The sequence below is a fragment of the Trachemys scripta genome, chromosome 6, assembly GCF_013100865.1.
Source record: "Trachemys scripta elegans isolate TJP31775 chromosome 6, CAS_Tse_1.0, whole genome shotgun sequence".
Lineage (NCBI taxonomy): Eukaryota > Metazoa > Chordata > Testudines > Emydidae > Trachemys > Trachemys scripta.
Genome location: NC_048303.1, coordinates 47,316,047 through 47,337,494, shown reverse-complemented (window position 1 = coordinate 47,337,494; position 21,448 = coordinate 47,316,047). Strand labels below are relative to the sequence as shown.

Sequence of the window (21,448 nt, the reverse complement as noted above, 5' to 3'; positions counted from 1 at the left end):
CAAAAATAATTGAAACTGGTGTGATTACATTGTGTTATTTCAACAAAAAAAATATGCAGAATTTGAAAGTACTGGGCACAGAATTTTTAAATTTTGTTGCAGAAATTTTAATTTTTTGGCACAGAATTCCTCAAGGAGTAACTAGTGTATTCTACAGACAGTAGACAGAACAAGGTATTATTGCAACATAGCTCCAGTCTCCAGGTCACTGGCTCGACTATGTCTACATGTTAGACAAAATCCTTATCCCAATAGAATAACTGGTGCAACATCCTTTGACTTTAATGGAACTAGGTTCTGACCCTTTGTGACCAACATTACCATTAGAAAACTTTTCACTGCCCTACCTGAAATGACTTGGGCCTTCACCCTGCAATGAGGTCTGCACAGATGCCCTCAGGCTTACAGGGAGCTCATTGGAGACTAATTTAGGCCACTGAGGCCTCCTAATGCCATAGGTGATCTTAACACTTTACAAGCAGATAAAAAGGTAAAGTTCTTGATCCCCTCAAAGCTCACAGTTGATAGATATCCACATTATGAACCTCCGCACAAGTGGTATGTTTATTTGCTCTTTGGTAGAGAGGACAAGAATTAATAGTGCATGTAAACTGAACAGGATTGAGGGATATTGGTTTGGGTAATGTTGCATCTGCCGTCAGGAGAGAGAAGATTTTAGTTACCAGGACTATCCATCCAGCACCTTCCATCCATAACTAATCCACTTACAAAATTATCTTTTCTGTATCCATAGCACTTTGTACATAGAAAGTGTGATGAATACATATTTCAATGTTAATTTATCAAAAAGGATTTTAACTATTTGTTGCTACTCATACCAATGAGATTTTTCCTATGTACTCATATTAATATATGTTTCAAATATGAGTAACATTTTTTTTTGTTGGTGGAGACTTGACTTTGAGAACTCGCCAAATATATGAAGACAGATCTGAAACCTTTAAAAGGCTTACTACCATGGTCTATTTTAGTATGATTTCTGGGTTTTTTTCCTTTAAAAAGTATTTTTGACTGCTGATTCTTAAACGATGTAATCAGACAAAACGATTAGCTTTAACTTTCTATGGTCAGTAAATTGATCAGAATATTATAACATCTTCATCCATATAATATTCTGACTGATAAAGACTGTATGTGTATACCGGTTTCCATTATTTCTTTATATTTGACTATTTCTTGTAATATACAACACATGTGCATACTTCATTCTACAGTTCCAGATACGTATAAAAGCATGTATGAGGGTCTCTTTTGGCACTTCCAACAGTGGTAACATTTTACACGACAGTTTAAAACAGATGGTATGTCACTGAGGAAGTCAAAACTTAATCTAATCCTGCACCCAGTTCAAGGTCTGCTATAAAAAAAGTCACTTGCCATGATATCTATGGCTCTCTGAAAGCATTGTCTGTATGGGATGTGCCCCTTACCTCCCTACAGAGCTGAGCTTCTAGAATTTTCTAAAAAGTATTGCCCAGTGAGGCTGCATGAGCACCATCTTCTGAATTGTTCTAGCCAAAGGTTATATCATGGCCATGTATCCTCAGTTGCCTACTTCTACTTGTTAAATTTCAGTCCTACAAGCAAGGAAATCCAAGGAAAGGGGACAGTAGGCTGATAGCAGAAGCAACACTTTCAAAATACTGTAACACTGTTTCTTCATTGAGCAGAACTCTGTGGGAATCTAGCAAACAACACAGTGCTAAAATGGGTTATGGGGATCTAATTAAAAAGATTGTAAAACTGCCTTCCCAAAGTAAACATCCGTTCTAGATGTCATGTAAAGAGAGTATAGTCATGTAAATGTGTACACCACACAAGATAGCAGCCCTACACATTTTTTACAGTGGAAACATTATGGAGGCATAAATGTTGTCTTAGCCCTGACAGTCCCTGAGGCTCTCTGAACTCACTCGGACACCTTAGCTAATGCATAACATGTCTAAATGGGATAGCCTAATCCACTTAAACAGAAGTAGAAATGGCATTCCCTTTACACAGCCTTCTAAATCTCTTAGAATTATCTAAATAAAAAGCCCTCTTTAGATTACATTCCCCAAGGAGGAATTAACCATAAGGTTAGTGGTCTGAACTTGGATATTATTTTTTATTTAAATTTAGGATGAGAACACAAGACAATTTTGTCTCTTCAAAACAAAGTTAAAGAAGGACCACCTATTAAAACGTGCAACTCACTCGCTCTTCTCACAGATGTAACTCTGATTTAAAAAAAAATCCTATCTTTAGTGACAAAAAGGCTCAAAAGGTGAGTATATCATCACGGCAGCAGCAGATTGATGTTCATTGTAGAACAAGATGTCTGATTGCTAGGAAGCTGATAACCACACCTTTCAAGAATCTTTTGAGGGTGAGAAGACTAAAAAGAGTAGAAAAGCTGACTGGCAGATATGTTGAGATAACACTGAAAACACTCTGACGGATAAGGAAGCTCAAAGACTAAAAAACAATGAAGACTCTAAAATACATTATATGGGCATGGAACACCAACTGCCCACAAAGAAAACTTTTTCCCCTGATGAGTAGTGTAAATGTTTTTCTAGACTGCAGCAGAAATCTCCTAGACATCTATAGAGCATGCCACATCATACTCCATGCTGCAAGGTAAAGTGATTCTAGATTAGAAGACAAGACTTGAGAGAGAAGGTCTGATGATATTGAAAGAAATGAAGGCTCCTGAGAGAGAGAGAGAGAGAGAGATATCTGCATACAAATACGTCAGACCCATGCTTTATTCCTGAGGGAATTCTGTACCACTGTGCACATGCAGAATTCATGACTCCCGCAGATTGTTTTTTTCTCTGCAGAAGATATATTCTGCTGAAGAAGTGCTGCAGCTACGCCTTTTACCCACCAGGGGCTTCTGTTGCACCAGAACAGAAGGCAGCCATAGCTGTCAGTAGCCAATAGGGAGGAGGAGGGTGCTGTGAGGAACTCAACATGTTAGGAGGCACAGGGGAGAAGGGGACAGAGCGGGGCATGTGGGGCTGCTGGGGAATCAGACTGGGGTTCAGAAGGGCTAGTGGGAGGGACAGACTGGGGCAGGGATACAAGGACACATGGGGATGGGAGAGCAGGGGGGCTGAGGGTCTGTACTGTAGTTTAAATAAATTATTACTCAAAGTAATAATGCGTCTGACGAAGTGGGTATTCACCCACAAAAGCTTATGCTCCAATATGTCTGTTAGTCTATAACGTGCCACAGGACTCTTTGTTGCTTTTACAGATACAGACTAACACGGCTACGCCTCTGATACTCAAAGTAATGTATTAATATGCCTAGTAAAGAATCTATTTGTCAGAAAACATTTTCTGAATCTTCTTTTGTTGTCTGTATTGTTACAGACATTCCTGTGGACAGGTATTTTGAAATAAATGAGCAAAACAATTGAAACTGCCATGATTCTATTGTGTTATTTTGAAAAATAAAATATGCAATATTTTAGGCTCAGAAGTCTCCCAAGAGTAATGCTTGAGCAACATCAATTTACATTGTTGGAAAGAAAGTTAATGATAAAAGGACCTGATCTGGTGGTTTCTTAAAATCCTAAACCTCCCTCGCTATTAGTAAAGTTCCAGAACCACAAGTCTCAATTGTCATTGCCAGTAAGCCACTGACCCCATTCTATCTGGCACTGAGTTGGGTGTCGGGGTCATTCCTGATTTGCCTTCAAGCTGAAAACAGCCTGCTCTGTCCCTTCACAGGAATAGACAGCTCTTCAGATGTTATTTCCAGATACTAAGTTTGAAAGGTCTCCTCATTAAGGAAGGCACTGAATCAGTGCTGTTTGTTGATGTAAGTTTACAATACAAAGGTCCTCCAAAATGAGCAGCAAACAGAGGAATGGGAAGGGAAAAACAATAATTCCTGCCTCCAAATACATGGAAGGGCAAAATGCTCATCACTTAAATCTTCCTTTCTTACCTGTGTCTTTAGAGGTCTGATCAACAATGACCAGAAATGTTCCAGGACAGTGGGTCAAGAATAGAAACATAGTTGTGCAGTTGAGCAAACTACTTAACACTTACTATCTATAATACAGTTAATAAAATTTGGGAATTTTTTTTTTTTTAAAAAAGACTCTAAAATCACTCCAGACACAAAAGTGTCTTATATGCTCACCTGACTCTGGAAAGGGAAAAAAAAATTAGGCACTTGGGGTCATACAGTTCTTTTATAAACTCAGCTGCAAATATCAGCTGCTGCAAAGATAGTACTTGTGTGGGCCCAAAAAAGCATTGCTTTCCAAAAAGCTTCCAAAGCTTAGAGGAACTGGAGTAGGGGGGTGCAACCCACGGAGTGGGAATATGCAGTAACCGCTTCAAAGAATCTTGAGTTTTACATAGGATAACTCTCAGAAAATAAACTTAAAGCAACCTTATCAAATCCTGAACACCCACTAAATCAGGGAAAATATTTTTTCTTAATCGATTTTTTAAATTATCATTAATCACCATGATACAGAGCTTGGTAAAAAAGATATTGTGCCTAGGCTGAGAGATTTGCATAATTTGGAAAAGCTGATTTTAAATTTAGTTCCTTTCAGTTTTCAGCTTTCAGCTTTCAACAAACTAAATATAAGCAAACAAATGACATGGGTTTCCTAGAAGCCTGAGTTCATCTTACACTTCAGTGTTATGTGTGTTTGCAATATCTCAGCGCACAAGCAAATGGAGATAAATGTAGACTTTCTGCTTAACTGCATTTCCTGGCTATTTTGAGTTCTCTGTCAAACCTTACATTATCTAGATTTGAATTAGGGAGAAGAGAGTGAGATGTTACTACTCTCTCTGCCCTAGATAATCATATACACAGAAGAAACAAAGTTTTGCCTGCTTAGCGCTTACCAAGTAAATATTGTATGTGATGAGTTCACAATGAAGTTTAATTCAGGCTATGTCTACATTACAAATTACTTCAGTATAACTTATGTCACTCATGGTTATGAATAATCCACCCCCTGAGCAACATAAATGATACTCACCTAAACACCAGTATAGACAGTGCTTGTCCACAGGTCAGCTTCTGCCACCAACATAGCTACCACCTCTCACAGAAACAGGAGTTATTAAGCTGACAGGCGAGCACTCACCCATCAACTAAGGGCTTACTTTGGTGTGGAAAAGCCACTCCCCTGAGCAACGTAACTTACACTGGCCTAGTCATCATTGTGGACAGTGCTATGTTGGCGGGAGAAGCTCTCCCACTGACATACCAACTGCCACTCAAGGAAGTGGAGTAATTATACCAACAGGAGAGCTCTCTCCTATCAGAATAGAGCATCTGCGCTAGCAGCACTGCTACATCAGTACAGCTGTGCCGCTGTCACGATTCTAATTTCTAGTGTAGATCCGACAAAGTGGGCATTCACCCATGAAAGCTTATGTTCCAATACATCTGTTAGTCTTAAAGGTGCCACAGGACTCTCTGTTGCTTAGTGTAGATTAGTCCTTAAGGATATCATCATCAGAAGCATTACAGTGTAGACAAGATAGCAAATCACCACAACCGGGGACTCTTCAGCCATACAGCCCTGGTAGTGGTGTTGCTGGCGGGACGGATGAGGGAGCTAGCCCAGCATTATAACACCAATTACCCAGGCACCACAGCAGTTAAGTGGAGGTGGCATGAGGGGCTCCGAGGCCCCGAGAGACGCCCGGTAGGTCAGGGCCCGCCGTGGCGCTGGCAGGGGTTTGTTTATTGCAGTATGTGTGGCCATGCACCGACCCAGGGTCACAGCGCGTTAAAAAAAAACCGCCCCGTGGCTGCTGCCCCACACCCGCCCGGCCCAGCGGTCCCTCTCCCTACACCCGTCACGCCGGCTGCCACTGCGCCCCATCCCCGCGCACCGTGTGCGGAGCCGCAGCCTGGAGCCCCTCGCCGCCGCTCGCCTCGGAGCCCGCTGAGGACCCGGCCACGCGCAGGGACCCCACCGGCCGGAAGAATTTACTCAGCACCGACTGTCCGGGGCCGCGGGGCTCTCGCCCCCGCGGCATGGTTGGGAACGCAGGAACCAGCAGCCCAGACCCCGCAGGTCCCTGCGCGCGCCGCCGAACACAACAGTGACGCAATCACGGCACCACGTGCAGGTTGGAAAAGGGCGGAGTTAGAAGGAAAAGAGGTTGAACTGTTGCCGGGGTGGGGCTCTGGAGAGAGAGGTGATTGGTGATGTCCGGTCACGTGACGCTTTGTAGGAGCGGCGTGCTGTCCCTCCCCTTCTCCCCAAAAGGCAAGCACGGCAGGCCTGTGTCGCTCTGCGCATGTTCAGCGCTCAGAGGCTGGATTGTGGCGCGCTAATGCCAAAGTCTGCACGAAGCGGGAGGCTGAACAGACAGGAGGTGACAGCAGAAAGGAAGCGCCATGGTCCGCCCCTTAAACTGCATAGCCGCCGTGTGCCAGAACATGGGCATCGGGAAGAACGGAGACCTCCCTTGGCCCCCACTCAGGTAGTGCGACCCGGGCGAGAGCTGCGCAAACGGACCGCAGTCCTAGCACGCGGTGCCGTCCGTGCCCAGGGGTCGGGTGCCTCTAAAGGGAGCGTGGCGTGCGGGATGTGCAGTCTGCGGGGAGGGGCTGTCGGCGCCGCGAGACAGGACAGAGGCGGCTCGGCGGGACTGCGTGGGGCCTTTCGCCCATGGGTGTCTGAAACCAGACAGGTTAGTAGCAGCGGGACAGGGGACAGCTGGTGGGCTGCGGCGTCTCCTCCAGGAAACGAGCGTGATGGGTCTCAGGCTCGTTCCCAACAGTGGGCGGGTTCGAGGCACGGCGCTGGATTACTCACTGCCCCGGGACTTAGGTCGCAAAGGTCAGGATTCAGGCATGGCTATACGCAGCCTTCCACTGTTGCTTTCTATGCATCTGTCATAATGCATCCTAGATGAATCGAGGACTTCAGCATGGCACCTCAGGGGCAATAAACTTGCTTACATTTTTTTAAAATTCACTTAAATTCTATTTTTATTATCAACAAAAGAAATCCAAACACATTTTTCTGAGTAAACCTACATTGTGATTTTTTTTTTCTTGTTCTATTGATAGGAATGAGTTTAAGTATTTTCAGAGAATGACCACAACAACCACTGTAGAAGGTAATGTTTGTGTTTTCACTTTTTATGCTTCTACTTATTAAAATTAGTTTCTGTGATGTCACTAAATTGAAAAAATTAGTAACTTTCCTGTCTGTATTGCCTTTATTATTTTAGTATAAAATAAATTAATACTTGTATCTTTTCATATTACTGTTATATAGCTATTTACACTGATCATGTCTACTGTGTCTTACATTGAACCAAGTATACTTAACAAATAAGTATGCCTGTCTACTTAGTGCGTATGCTTTATTGAGATAAATTTTCATAATGGGTTTTTCTGAGAATGTAATTTGACTGGCAGAGTGAAATTCTAATAATTTGCAAATTACAAAGCATAATTAAGCTATAGAAATAGGTAGTTTTCATCTTGCTTTTACCTACCTGTTAATAAAAGTAGAATTGGAACTATTTAGTTTATTGCAGACTGTAACACTTTATATTCTGAAAAAGTTTGCTTTATTTTCTCTAAATCAAAACGGAGGACCGTTGCTTTTGGGCTTGGGAAACTAGCACTGAGTGGTGGGATTGCATCATTATGCAGGTCTGGCATGACGAGCAGTGGCTGCAGAACTTTGGGATGCAGAAAGCCACCTTCCAGGAACTGTGTGTGGCGCAAGGACACCAAAATGAGAGCCGCCCTCTTGGTGGAGAAGTTCGTGGCGATCGCTGTGTGGAAGTTGGCAACTCCAGACTGCTATTGGTCAGTCGCAAATCAGTTTGGAGTTGGAAAGTTGACCATTGGGGCTGCGTTAACGCAAGTGTGCAGAGCTATTGACGGCATCCTGCTATGAAGGACTGTGACTCTTGGCAATGTGCATGAAATAGTGAATGGCTTTGTGGCTGTGGGATTCCCTTATTGTGGAGGGGAGATAGATGACACACCTATTCCAATGGTGTCCCTAGCCTCTGTTTGCCAGAAACTGGGAATGAGCGACAGGGAATGGTTCACTTGATTACCTGTTCTGTTCATTCCCTCTGGGGCACCTGGCAGTGGCCACTGTTGGCAGACAAGATACTGAGCTAGGTGGACTTTTGGTCTGACCCAGTATGGCTGTTCTTATGTTAAAACTTTAAACTGAATGTTTAAAAATATTCTATATAATATTGGGCTGAATATCAAAACTGCATAATTAAATTATGGCACAGATTTTTTTATAAATGACTTTTTTAGGGTTTAATTTAAAAAGAGTTCTACTTGATCCCACTACTTTTGTGTGTCATCACATTTAGGAATCTTGGTTCAGATATGACCTTGAATAACCTTGGCTCATCTGGAGTGTGTATGCCAGGACCATATTAAAGATGGCATGTTGTGATTTCTGGAGGGGTTGTGCAAAAATTATATTGCTCTGTGAGCAATGCCAGCTAACTCATTATTAGGAAACTTTCAACCTTCTTAACTGGATAAACCCTAATATTGATATATTAGCATATGTCTTAACATACACTAGACAATTTTATCACAGGTCAGTTGTGTGTTTTTTGTATTCCCCATAGATATTGTTTGTGTAGTGTTGGTTCTAAACTGACAATGCTAGTTATGTACATATATAAATTTATTTTAAAGTGTGATGAATTACACTTACGTGGCTAAGTTTTCAAACGTCTGATTTGTCATTAAACTTTACACAGTAAACCACTTATTGCTTTTAAAGTCCTAACCATCTCATTTTGTTTAGTGGTTTGGATTGTATGAACAATTGAATGAGTTACTTTGTAATTTAAATTATCTAATCCACAGGTCCCCAAACTGTGGAATGCGCCCCTGTAGGGGGTTGCGGAGGAATGTTCAGGAAGCACAGCAGGGCATGGGCCAGCACCTACTGCGGGAAGGGAGGGAGCGCTACCCAGTCCCAGCCACAGCCCCCTTTCCCCTGTCCACGGCCCCAGCTCCCAAGGGGCGGGGGGAGGGAGCATGACCATGAAAAGTTTGGGGACCACTGATCTAACCCCTTTTTTGAAAAAAGCTCTTATTTCCATAGCTCATTTTCTCTCTGAGAGACTTCCTTACATCCTTGTAATACACTTCCTTTTATAAGGGCTTGTCTACACAGCTGCTGTGCATCTGGTAAAGCACTGTATGCAAACTACACCAACAGTGTGCATGTGGAAAGCCTGTTCCATTTTTTTTCAATTTGAATTGTCTGTTCATATGGTGATGACTTTTTGCAAATTGAGGGTGTTGTGCTCTCAGAGGGTATCCCATGGTCTGTTGCTTCATTAAGCATGCATCCTGAGACTGTTTTCACTGTGAGTCAGAATGGCTGCCACCATGGGGCACCCAGAACAGAAGCTAGCAAGTTAACACAATAATAATTAGTAAATTGTAAAGATACACCTCTGCCCCGATAGAACGCTGTCCTAGGGAGCCAAAAAATCTTACCGCATTATAGATGAAACCGTGTTATAGCAAACTTGCTTTGATCCGCCAGAGTGCGCAGCCTCGCCCCGCCGGAGCACTGCTTTACCACATTATATGCTAGTGTTTTAGACGCAGATTAACTCGACTTGAACTAGTGCAAAACTTCCATGTAGTCAAGCCCTATTGAACATCCTAATATCTAATGTTAATTGAGAGGGGTTTCCTTGCTGTAAATCTAACTTAAAGATATTGCAACAAATTTTACCTGATGTTTTCATTCTTGTAAATTTGCCCAACTATGATGGAATGTTCTTGAACAGTGTTCCTTTTAAAGTTATAAATGCTTCACCACAAGCCTAAATCTACCCCCTTTCATCTCATAGTGCAATAGTTGCAATAGTTATGCATGACATAATTCAGATACATATTGATATGTATCTTTCTATTTTGTTTTCATTGTTGCAAAGAGAAACCTCAAAGTAAAATGCATGGCTTATTAGATTTCAAAATGAAAGTATTAATTGGTGGGGGTGATGCAGACTAGTTCAAGAGTTTATACAAAATAGCATTATCACTTGTAGCTGGGGTCCCAGATCTTACAAAAAGAAAGTTTCCCAACAAGTAGAAGCTTTATCTTTACCAGCATTATTGTGCTTGTGTGTAGCTTCAGTTTACATTTAATTCTATGCATGACTGTCAGTGCTTTCAAATGTACACTTTAGTTTTACACAGTGCATCACGCAGTGGTGGTGGTCTACTAAGCTAGTACACTAAATGCTGGTGTGAATAGTCTAATTTTTGCCACTAACGTTTTAAAATGGTGATGTTAAGTTTGACACACAGTCCAGCTTTGTAAAACAGTCCCATTTAGTTTCAGGTTGTAGGTGAGTTTGTCTCCTAGCTTGCACTAGCTTTCTGGAAATGTTTGCAGTGGAAAAATCGTTTTTCTATAATTTTGTGGGGTATAGATCCTACATTTTTAGGGAAAGAGATATTTGAAATGCTTTTAAGTTTAAATATCTCATACTGAACATGTTATACCTTGTTTCTAGTGAAAAGAATCAGGGTTCCAGGAAGTTAGGGCCAAATCAAAGCAGCCACGAAGCTGTCCTCTTGGATAGTATAGATACTCTGTTAATCATAAGTCATACAGTTTTATATTTAAAACTTACATTTTTTGTTTGGCTTTTTAAAAGAGTGCATACCAAGGCCTTGATCCTGCAAACACGTATGTATGTTACTTTATTCACATGAGCAATCACAGGATCCGGGCCTAAGTTTGATCTTTTACTTACATTTAGTCTTGCTAATGTTTAAAACTTGCACTTGAACATATTAACTGTTTAAATAGAATTCAAAGGAGATTGGGGGGGATAAATCCACTAGATGTCACTAAACCACCACCTCTGATTCTGTACTAAGTTGAAACAGTTTTTAAAAAATGTTTTGTATATTACACAGGTAAACAGAATGTGTTGATAATGGGTAAGAGGACCTGGTTCTCAATTCCTGAGAAGAATCGCCCCTTAAAAGACAGAATTAATATAGTGCTTAGCAGAGAGCTCAAGTAAGTACAAATCCTGATTATCTCATAAGTAAATGATAATCAGGTTAACTTTGATTACTATTTGTGTAGTGTGTGAGTGTTTCATAACTTAACTTTGGAGTAATACAACTATGAAGTGTCTGTCTTAAACTACCTGGAATCATTTGTAAAATAACATTTCGTGGAGGGGGTAGGATAAACAGAACATGCAGCCTGTCTTTTATATTCCTCATACAAACAACGTCTGTTAAGTTACCTATCTTGTTGATTTGTATAGAAAATCCTTTTTGTGTTTGCCTGTCTGTCCATCCTAGGATTCTGAGCTTCTTGAGGCAGGGACCACTCCTTCTTGTATGTCTGGAAAGAACTTAGTGTGGTTCTTTAATAAAAGAACTTCTTCTATTGTATATAGGCTTTCATACCACACATCACCATAGTACCGCGAATCATAGAAGATTAGGGTTGGAAGAGACCTCAGGAGATCATCTAGGGAAATAAAAGATAACTCTGCCTGATAACATAATTTTAAGAGTGATAGTTTTGATATTCAGTTATGCATATTAAGGAACTTTCTCTGTAGCTATTGGTGGTTCTGAGTGCTAACTTTGTCTTCCTGTTCCAAAAGGTGCTAGCAAAAGTTGAAAGACGCAAGAAAATTGGGGGGGAATCTAATGACTAAAATGTATTAAGTGCAAGATATGATCAAACTTCAGACTTAGCTCATTGGTACGAGAACTGAGTAGCATGTCAGTAGCAAAAGTTTGAAAATCTTACTTGGTCCTTAAAGTTGAATAATTTTCCTCCACCTGATCCTGACTTGTTTCATAAATGTGGCTTATTATAGGTGCTGACTTTCTCGGTTCCTGGGTAGTGCTCGACCCCCGCTCCTCCCCCCAGCACCTTCTGCACGCCGCTGAACAGCTGATCAAGAGTCCTTCTGGGAGGGAGGGGAAGGCACTGATTCACGGGGCTGCTGGTGGGTGTTGAGCACTCACAATTAATTTTTTTTTTTTTTTTTTTTTTTTCTGTCAGTGCTCCAGCCCCAGTGCACCCACGGAGTCAGCACCTATGACTCTCATACTCTTTCCTTCAATCAGCTTTCTGATACTTGTATTAAGATTAGTTCTTCTTCAAGTCATTGCACATGTCCATTCCACCATAGGTCTTTAGTCTGGCCAGTTTTAAATTTCAGTACTGGAGCTACACTTCCATCTCCGGGGTTTAAATCATGTTGTTCATGTAGCAAATTGATGCCAGTGAGTGACCCACACCCCAGCTGCCTGAAATGCTTGAGGAAATCCCATGTGAGTGACGAGTGTCACATCTGCAAAGGATTTAAGACTAACTCAGAGAAGGACAGAGTGTCTTCATATAGAGTCAGCATTCTGTCTATCCTTAGTGCCATCCTTTTCAGAGTAGGCATCAGATACGTAAGAGTTTGTCCAAGTGCTCTGCCTGAGTTGTCCGTCACTGGAGCTGAGAAAGAGGCACCAGATTTCTAGGGACTTGGTACCTAACTCAGCAAGATCATCAGTACTGAACACTCCCTAAAGGCAAGAATTCCTGGAGGGACTCTAAGAGGAGGCACTTCCCAGAATACTATTAATCTAAGAAGAGGAAGTTGTTAACCTGTGCCAGCTCCATTGAGATGGACTCCTGAAGTATTCACTGTAGCTTCTTCAGGCTATCTTCTGGAGAAACCGCAAGCCCAAGAAACTATGCTGGTACACACAACCCTGGGTTTATGCTGGTACAGTTGACACTGGAATGGTACGCAGCTACTAGAGAGCTACTTAACTTCTCAATATTGGTCCCAGTGGGGCAGGAAGGCTTCCAGCTGGGTCTGTTGATTAGGCTTCCAGCCTTCAGGCTTCTGAAGCTTGCAGTGCCCTTGCAATTGACTCTTTCCTTGCCTCATAAAACAGTACTGTCAAGAAGAGGGAAGTCGGCTATGACTTCCCTGGTACTACCATCTCCAGAGTCAGGCGCTCTCTCTCTGTGGTGACAATGAGTTCTGCTCCCCTGTTATCAAAGGTCTGAGTCTTCATACACCATAGGTTGGGTCTTATGTGTCTCAACATAGGTACAGTGTGCATTCTCCATCTGAGACTTATGTGCCATGACAGCAGCCACCTGTCAAGGAGCAATGGCCTGGTTAAAATGGACCCCAGGACCATGTCAGAGGCCTTTCTGGATCCTATGCAGTTTTTCCCCCAACCTGCCAGGTCATCCCTTCATCCACCTCAGTCTATCTCCTTGGGTGCACGATGAGTGCATCAGCACCAGAAACATCATCTTCCTATAGTTGATACCAGGACTGGTACTGAGCAAGTGGAAGACATTCCAGCAGTTTCTCCAGCACATGGAAATAGAGCAAATGCTGTCTCAGCATCCATCTGCATCCTTTTACTCATGACCAGATGAGGCTGTAGAGGCAATGAGTGACTCTTCCACATCAGAAGATTATAGCACTCACTAGGACTTATTAAAAAAAAAAAATTGGGCACTACTGATCGATGAGGCAATTTTGGAGCCAATCAAGGTATTAACAGACCCCATCTTCCCTCCCCACTCCGTAGCGAAAAAAAGGCGGAGAGGAGCTACTCTGTCCATTCTAAGTGTTTTGAATATCTGTACAGACACACCCCTCCAGGCTCTTTAGTAGTTGCCAGCTAATGCATTGGAGAGGCAAGGACACAAGACATGCACTCCAAAAGGAAAAGATTCAAAGAGGCTAGATCTTTTTGGTTGAAAACTTTATTCTACAGCAGATCTGCAGGTTTGCACTGCAAATCAACAGGACCGTCTAGGTCAGTATGACTTCACCTTGTGGGATAACATATTGAAGTCCTAAAGACCAGTTACCTGACAACTGCAGACAAGAATTCATTATGATTATGGACAAGGGCAAACTAGTGGCTAGAACCGCTCTTCAGGCCAGCTTGGCTGCAGCTGACTCTGTGGCTCGAGTCATGGCATCTGCCCTAACTATGAGAAGGTGTTTGCGGCTGCAGTCTTCTGGTCTTCTGCCAGAAGTTCAGCAGCAGCGGCGCCAGAAAGGGGGGCTCCATGGGGCCATGGCCCTCCCACTTTTGAAAGTGGACAGGCCTGGCCCATCCACTTTTCACCATAGGCCTGGTTCCCTGCCCCTCCTCAACCCGCTGAGGCCCCGCCCCCAAGCTCAGCAGGAAGCAGGAGCCTGACCCAGGTAAGAGAGGTCCAGGGGACCCAGGCAGCTGAGGGAGCCGTGGACCAGGGGTGGGGGTGCCTGAGAGCAGCCCCTGTCCCCGACCCCCACCCAGGGCAGATAGAGGGTCCATGGCTTCCCACAGCTGCCTGGACAGTTTTTACAATGGCCCAGCTGCGCTTCTCCTGCTCCCAAGGCCCCGCCCCAGGCCAGGCCAGGTGGGTCGGGGTAAGAGCCATGCAGGCAGCTGTGGGAAGATGCAGACCCTACATCTGCCTTGGGCAGGGGACATGGGGTGGGAACTGCTCTCAGCCTCCTCCCCACTCCCACCCCCACCCCACCCCCGCAGGCAGATTGAGGGGCCCAGGCTCGCTGACCCAGCTCTGGCTTCTGGCTTGATTGGAGGGACAGGGCCTCGGGAAAGAGGAGGAGTAGGGGGTGGGGCCACAGAGGGAGAGAGGCCTCATTTTTACACACACACACACTTTTTTAGGAAGAATTCATCACTCCTGTTCAGCAGACCATCCAAGACTTCCCATATGAAGGACCTTTCCTTTTTTTCGGACAAAGCAGTTGATAGGCTCCATAGCCTAAAAGATTCAGAAGTGATGCTGAAGTCATTTGCCAGGCAACCACCACCACCTTCATCTCTTAAAGCAGCTTGTTAGCCCAAACAAGGGTTTTGACATGTTTGTTAAGGACAGACTGCCAGGCCCCATAGTGCCATCTGCTCCTGCCACCCTATTTGCCAATCATTTATCCCACTTCCTAAGGGCTTGGTCCCACATCACTTCAGATCTGAGAATCTTAAGCACAATTGATTTGATCAAAGACTCTACATGCTCTCTTCGCCAATCAAAGAAAGAGCCCACATGTGTGGTGACTCTGTCAGCTTGTTTTCTGTAAGAAGAAACTGTGAGTATGGACTCAAGGAAAGATCCTTCATCTCTGGACTATCTGCTCTGTTAGAATTCAAAATAAGTGAACAAGAAGACTGAGATCCCCAGAGTTATATTGGGTAGCCCTGAGAGACTTTTTAGAAACTGACAGATTACTACAGCTCTTGGAAGACTTTAAATCATGTAAAATATATGTACAGGTGAGTCAAAGTCTCAATAACTCTTTTTTCTTAGCTAATAAACCTGTAATTGGTTTACTACAGAATTGGCCTACCAGTGTTGTCTTTAGTGTGAGATCTAGGATGCAACTTTACCTGGGTGAGTCTCTGGTCTCTTCGGACTGGGAATAACCTGGAATAATTGTGGTTGGCTGGTTGGTTTGGGGTTTGGTGTTTTGTGTGTGTGTGTGAGACCATTTTTCACATAGTGCAGATTGCCTGGGTGCCAAGATAGACTGGAGTATCTAAGGGGACTATCTGTGACTCCATCATAAGACTATTGTAGTTCTTTGGGTGTTCACATTTGGTACTGGGTTTGTGAAATCCTAATTATAGAACATACCACCAGTTTGGGATGTCTGCCCTGCTTTTGACAGCCTGCCCTGATATAGGCATTCATGTTGTGATTCACTCCAGACATTGGGACAATGGTTATCCTAGTTTCCATTATTTCTTCACTGGAGCAAGGGGACTAGTACACTGCCCATGACTTGAAAGACACTTACTTTCATGTAGCGAACCACCAGAAGTCTTTCAGATTCATGTTAAATGGGATCCACTACCAATTTACAGTGCTTCCATTTGGTCTGTTGGGAGCTCCTTGCATTTTTACAAAATGCATGGAAATGATAGCAGTATTCCTTCAAAAGTCAGGGGTCCACATGTTCCCTTACCTGGACAACTGGCTAGGGAGAGGCCAGTCCAAGTTTCAAGTACTGTCCAGAATAGCCATTATCCAGTCTATCTTTGATGCACTGGGTCTCCTAGTCAATGTGGACTAATCAATTCTGAATCCAGTACGGAGAACAGAATTTATCAGAGCAGTCCTAAGCTCTACAAAGGTCTTTTCTACTGCAATCAAGGTTTGAAACACTGTGGAGCTTAGTTCTGGAACTAAAATCACATCCAGTCACTAAAGGATGCAGCTACCTCAGGTTCGTAGGTCCATGCTGCCATGCTATGTAGTGCAGTATGCCAGACTACACCTCAGAAAGCTACAAGGATGGCTAGCTTCAGTGTATTTCCCCAAGCAGTCATCGCTTAGACATAGTGGTTCTAGTACCAATACTAATCTTGTCCTCCCGGGATTGGTGGACAGACCATCTGCAAGTCTGTATGGGGTGGATTCCCTTTGCTCCCCTGCAACCAGCACTTACCTTAGTCACAGATGCATTGTCCCTGGGTTGGGGAGCACACATGGAAGGAGGGGTCCTATTACCCGCAAAAATTCTCTGTTACTCATACACTCTAGGGGCACCCATCCTTACCCTGTTCCTAGGGCTCAGGGCGTAACCTTCTGTGGGTTTGCAGGACCTTTTACCAGTGAAAAAGCCTTACACAGAAATATCCTTATCCTCTATTTATTAACAATTACCAAGTGGAATACACATGCTAAGCATACAATGCTATGCTCACCACTCCTGATCAGGCAGGCAGACTTTCCCTGTTAGCCAGACAAGGTCAGTCTTGTCTGGATTCTGGTTGCTGCACATCATGTTCGTGCAAAGGATTCTTAGCAGCTTTGATCTTAAGCTGTCTCTTACAGGTGAGTTCTTCTTCAGGTCTTTCCTTCTTCTTATTCTTCTGTTCCTTCTGCTGGTCTCCTTCTTGGACCCCAGTTTATATAGTGAAACTTGAGTCCTACTTAGCTATACCTTAACCAATCATTTTACTAAAATATTACTAAACAATTCTCTAATCAATCCTAACATATTGTAAAACAATCATACCCTACCACCTTAATTGATTTACACCTAGCAAAATTAATTGACAGAAACAATCAAAGAACCAGAGATCATACCAACAAAAAATAGAGAAATAGGGACCATAAAGACAAAACAATAAAGAAATGAGGATTTCATAACCATAACTATTGATAAGTGATTTCTTGCCAGACTGAATGCTATCAAACTAAGTTTTCTTTAACCATTTTAAGATCTGTTTCTTTATCTGGTGATGGTGGGTGCTAGTAGGACAGGATCACCTTAACAGCCCGATATTAAATTGTTTTAATGTAACTTGGATGGAATGTGCAGATGGCTTCTTGGCTAATGGCTGCGTCTCTCCTAATGTGGCTACAGGAAAAGGCCTTATCTGGACAGTCCCTGCAGACTGAGGGTCTTTGGTTTTTCCAAGACCTGAAGGCTCATATAAACATCAGAGACTTGGGAGTTGTCCATCTTGCCAGCTTGGCCTTTCTTCCACATTTCAAGGGACAGAGTTGCTGTGTTGTCTGTTAATACTAGCAAATTGTTTTATATGACTAGATAAGGAGGGTATTCTACTCAGTTGTTCCAGGAGGTTAACCTCCAGTGAGAGTTTTACATAGTCGGCTCCATTCACCTCAGAGCTGCTTACCTTCCAGGGGTGCAGAATATGCTCGCAGACCAGATGAGCAGGTCCTTCTCCTGTCACTAAGAGCGGCCATTATGCCTGGACATGGCCAGATCCATTTTCTGACCATAAGTGACTCAGCGAGTGGGCCTGTTTGCAATAAGGACCAGTAGAAATTTCCATCACTTCTGTTCCCCCAGAGGGTGGGGAGGTGTCACAGTCCAGGTTTATTGACAGGTGCATTTCTGCAGCCCTGGAGGAACACCTTACTATATGCCTTCCGTCTAATTCTTTTACTGCCCAAAGTCTTGTCCAAGATCAGACAGGGCCATGCTCACCTTTATAGCACAAGAGTGGCCTTGGCAGCACTAGTTCTTGACCCTTCTAACCTTGTCAGTCAGACCTCCACTGTCTTTTCCATTGGAACCAGACACCTCCTCCACCTCAACCTGCAGGCCCTCCACTTGACAGGCTCGATGTTTCATGGCTAAGGCTACGTTTTAGTCACAGGTATTTTTAGTAAAAGTCATGGATAGGTCATGGGCAGTAAACCAAAAGTCACGCCCATAACCTGGGGAGAGGAGCAGCTGTAGGGGGTGGCTCTGGGGATGCCAGGGCCCAGAGGGAACGCCACAGGTGCTTGGGGGGGCAGGTTGGCAGGGATGGGGCAGGTTCCCTACCCAGCTCCTGGGAAGTGGCAACCTCCAGCTCTTGCTGCCTCCACTCCACCCCAAGCCCTGGTTCTGCAGCTCCCATTGGCTGGGAACTGCAGCCAGTGCCTGTGGGTGGGGGCAGCGCCTGTGGGGCAGCATGTGGCGCTAGGAGCTGAGAAAGGGGAGCCCCCTGTGGTAAGCATCACCCTGCACCCCAATCCCCAGCCCTGAGCCCCCCCACACCCAAATTCCTGCTGCTGGGGGATTGGGGTGGGGGCAAGATTGCCCCAGCAGCAGCCAGTGCGACTGGCCCAGGGGCTGCCCAAGCTGCTCAGGCGGCTCCCAGGCCAGCAGCACAGGCTGCTGCAGAAGTCACGGAGGTCACGGCAAGTCATGGAATCCGTGACAAACCCAGAGCTTTATTCAGGGCTAACACCATTAGAAAAGGCTTGCAAGAAGTACTTATAAATAGTAGAAAGCCTTCAATTAGGACAGGGGTTCCCAAACTTGGTTCGCCGCTTGTTCAGGGTGAGCCGGTTGGAATGCTTCCCTATTCAACTAGGGCACGTGCAGCATCTGCAGCTTTTCTGGCACAAGTTCCTATTCTGGACATTTGCAAAATAGCAACTTGGTCATCAGTACACACATTTGCTTTTCATTACGTTCTAGCCCATCAGTCCAGGAACAGTAAGATTCAGGCCTTTTGTTCTACAATCACTGTTCAAATAGACTGCAGGTCCACCTCCAGATCAATCTGCTTGTGAGTCACCTACAGTGGAACAAACATTTGTAATCAGTTGAAGAAGAAGAAATGGTTACCTACCTTTCCATAACTGTTGTTCTGTTGAAATGTGTTGCACATGTCCATTTCATGACCCACCTTCCTTCCCATCTCTGTTGAAGTCTGTATGGCAGGCAGAAACTGAGGGAGGGGGAGGGTGTTGTGGACAGCTCCACCCTTTATATTTTATATCTTCATGCAGAGAGCACTCAAGGCACCCTGACAGGTAACGGAAGCGGAGGGGAATCTGTCAGTCATGCGCTGGGCACACACTCACCTGAAGTAGAATGAATGTGTGCAACACATCTCAAAAAACAACTAGTAAGCATTTATTACCCCACATAACATCATTATTCTAGTTCCAACACACGAGAGGACAGCCTAATTGTTGTCCATAATGTTACTTTATATAAGAGAGAGAGGTTAGGGTATTTCCAGGAGTCAGGGAAACTAATTTTATTCCCAGTCACCTACGACTCTTTGTAATAAAGGCTACTGGATTGCTTAATGAGATATAGGTGAAGTGCTTGCCTATGCCACCAGTTCAAATCCAGTCCAGGCCAACTATAAAGGACCCCATGCTGCAGTGTGTAATATACAGGCAGATTGCTGGGCTCACATGGAGCCCCATTGAAATCAGTGGGTATCCATATGGGTTCAGCAGTCCATCTTCATACTATATAGGGATTGCGGGATCAGGGTCAAAAAGTGTAACCCTCTGAGATTTATTAATGTCCCATGTCATAAATTTAATTTTAATCCAGTTCTCAGGGAACAGATATTCTGTGTTTCTCATTCTCACATGCATACATCATTTTAATTGGCCAACTTATTACCCAGGTCTGGGCCTGGAAACTATTTTACTCTCATACCCCTGGAGCTGGCTCCTCTGGAACATTGTTGGTGGGACAGTCATGGTTTGTTCTGCACCTGTTCTGTGGATGACCCCAATATCCAGAGCAATCAATTCAGCACTCTTCATATGTGCATTCTTGAATTCACTTTAACTTCTTATGTATGTGTATGTCAAATCTACATGCAGACATTTTGAGCCTTCTCATACTCTCCCTAGTTCCTGCATTTCATCACATTTCTGTAGTTTCTTGACTGCTTGGTAATTTGATTGCTTATGTTACTTTTTGCGAGTTTTCTTTTTCTATTTAGTTTTGTTTCATTTTGGGTAGTAATAGCCTTTAAGGGGAAACATATACTTCCAGTTTCTCAGAGCCTTGCTCCATGCTTCTCTTAAGCTACCACACTCCCTAGTGACAAGCAACTCCCCTTTTAACAACAAATGTTAACTTGTAAACATCCATAACCAGAAGCCAATAAATGTAAACATCTTGCAGGTTGGATAATTCTTCATGATTCTTTCTCCACTCTTCCCCATTTTGAGATATTCTATTAATTTATTTCCCTACCCTGCTCAGTAGAGCCAAATAAAAGTAAACTGTAACACATCCAAACACTCTTGAAATTATGCACTTCACATTGTAAATGCTATTCATAGTAAATTGTAGCCAAAATAAAGTAGAAAGGAATCCCACTGGGGAAATGTGTAATGTAGATTAGAGCTTTTCCTAAAGTGATGAGGATGTTTATTCATTTTGCATATAGCAGTCGCTGAAGTTAATTTTTGCAGCTGCTAGAGCCATGCTCTATTGTTATACTTTTCTGTGCAAAGATTGTTGTTGTTTGTGGGGCAAGGGGGGTTAATTGTTTTCATTACTAAGGAGACAGGAAGTGCATTAAACCAGAATCAGAAACCTTTTTATTTGACCAAAATTGTTAAAACAGTTCAAGAGACAGGACTGTGTGTTAATGTTTGAGAGAACATGTTGACTTCAGGAAGTCTGATAGATAGGCCACCCAAACTATAAAGAGTAGCAGCAGGGAGAAAGTATGTTTTCATCTAATTATAGCTACATTACACTGTGCTGCCCATAACTGGGTTAAGCAATGTCACACACCTGCTCCTAGACCTACAGCATTTAAAAATTTCAGCAATTATCCAAAATTTTAACTTTCTCAAGAGGATACCCTATTCAGTATTGCATCCCCCATCAGCCATTGTATCTGTCTACAAAGAGAGGGCCCAATCATGCTCTTCAACAAAACAAACAAACAAAAGCACCTGGACATACACAAACAACCCTAGTGTGTTGTATGTAATTCTGTTTTGTTTATGGGCATTTCACTAGAACAGTGGCTCTCAACCTTTCCAGACTACTGTACCCCTTTCAGGAGGCTGATTTGTCCTGTGTATTCCCAAGTTACACCTCACTTAATTAGTTGTTTGTTAAAATAAATTGCTGATTTGTAATGCAGAAGATTCTA

At 43.4% G+C, this 21,448-nt stretch overlaps 2 protein-coding genes across 5 annotated transcripts in view; one reads left to right on the top strand and one right to left on the bottom strand.

Moving 5' to 3' along the window:
* MSH3 (mutS homolog 3) overlaps positions 1-6,102 on the bottom strand; it is a 204,560-nt gene extending 198,458 nt beyond the window's left edge. The window contains exon 1 of the mRNA XM_034774101.1: positions 5,890-6,102. Within this exon, the coding sequence (XP_034629992.1) occupies positions 5,890-6,036 (147 nt within the window). The 5' untranslated portion in view covers positions 6,037-6,102. The remainder of the gene's footprint in view (positions 1-5,889) is intronic.
* A 159-nt stretch (positions 6,103-6,261) lies between these two features.
* Positions 6,262-21,448, top strand: part of DHFR (dihydrofolate reductase) — a 28,593-nt gene continuing 13,406 nt past the window's right edge. The window contains exons 1-4 of one of the 4 annotated variants that reach the window (XM_034774299.1): positions 6,422-6,486; positions 7,079-7,128; positions 7,673-7,831; positions 10,955-11,060. In XM_034774299.1, the coding sequence (XP_034630190.1) occupies positions 10,975-11,060 (86 nt within the window). In that variant the 5' untranslated portion in view covers positions 6,422-6,486; positions 7,079-7,128; positions 7,673-7,831; positions 10,955-10,974. Of the gene's footprint in view, positions 6,487-6,509; positions 6,697-7,078; positions 7,129-7,672; positions 7,832-10,954; positions 11,061-21,448 lie in introns of those variants that run through there. The other 3 variants (XM_034774300.1, XM_034774297.1, XM_034774298.1) reach the window with 3 other exon arrangements.